At 66.0% G+C, this 241-nt stretch overlaps 1 protein-coding gene across 1 annotated transcript in view; it reads right to left on the reverse strand.

The window, feature by feature from the left end:
* LOC104073471 overlaps positions 1 to 203 on the reverse strand; it is a 22509-nt gene extending 22306 nt beyond the window's left edge. Inside the window, exon 1 of the mRNA XM_009573263.1 lies at positions 74 to 203. Coding sequence (XP_009571558.1) covers positions 74 to 203 — 130 coding nt within the window. The remainder of the gene's footprint in view (positions 1 to 73) is intronic.
* Between the last annotated feature and the right edge of the window lie 38 nt (positions 204 to 241).

The raw sequence follows: 241 nt of genomic DNA on the forward strand, positions 1-241 counted from the left end.
CCCCTTCTCTTCTCCCGGGGCCCCCTGCCTCTGCCGGCAGAACAACCACGAGCCTGCACCTCTGCCAGGATACTCGAAACCCTAAAGCATGCCATCACCTCCAAGTCAGACAGCCTGCTGTCGGCTGACAAACGCGGGCCGGTGCCACCGGGCAGCTTCAGGCACAGCAGCCCCTGCTTAGAGTCGAAGAGGGCGGGCGGCATCAGACGGGCTGCCTGCGCCACGGCTTCAGGCCTCCCCT

This window comes from Fulmarus glacialis, unplaced genomic scaffold (genome assembly GCF_000690835.1).
Source record: "Fulmarus glacialis isolate BGI_N327 unplaced genomic scaffold, ASM69083v1 scaffold1152, whole genome shotgun sequence".
NCBI lineage: Eukaryota > Metazoa > Chordata > Aves > Procellariiformes > Procellariidae > Fulmarus > Fulmarus glacialis.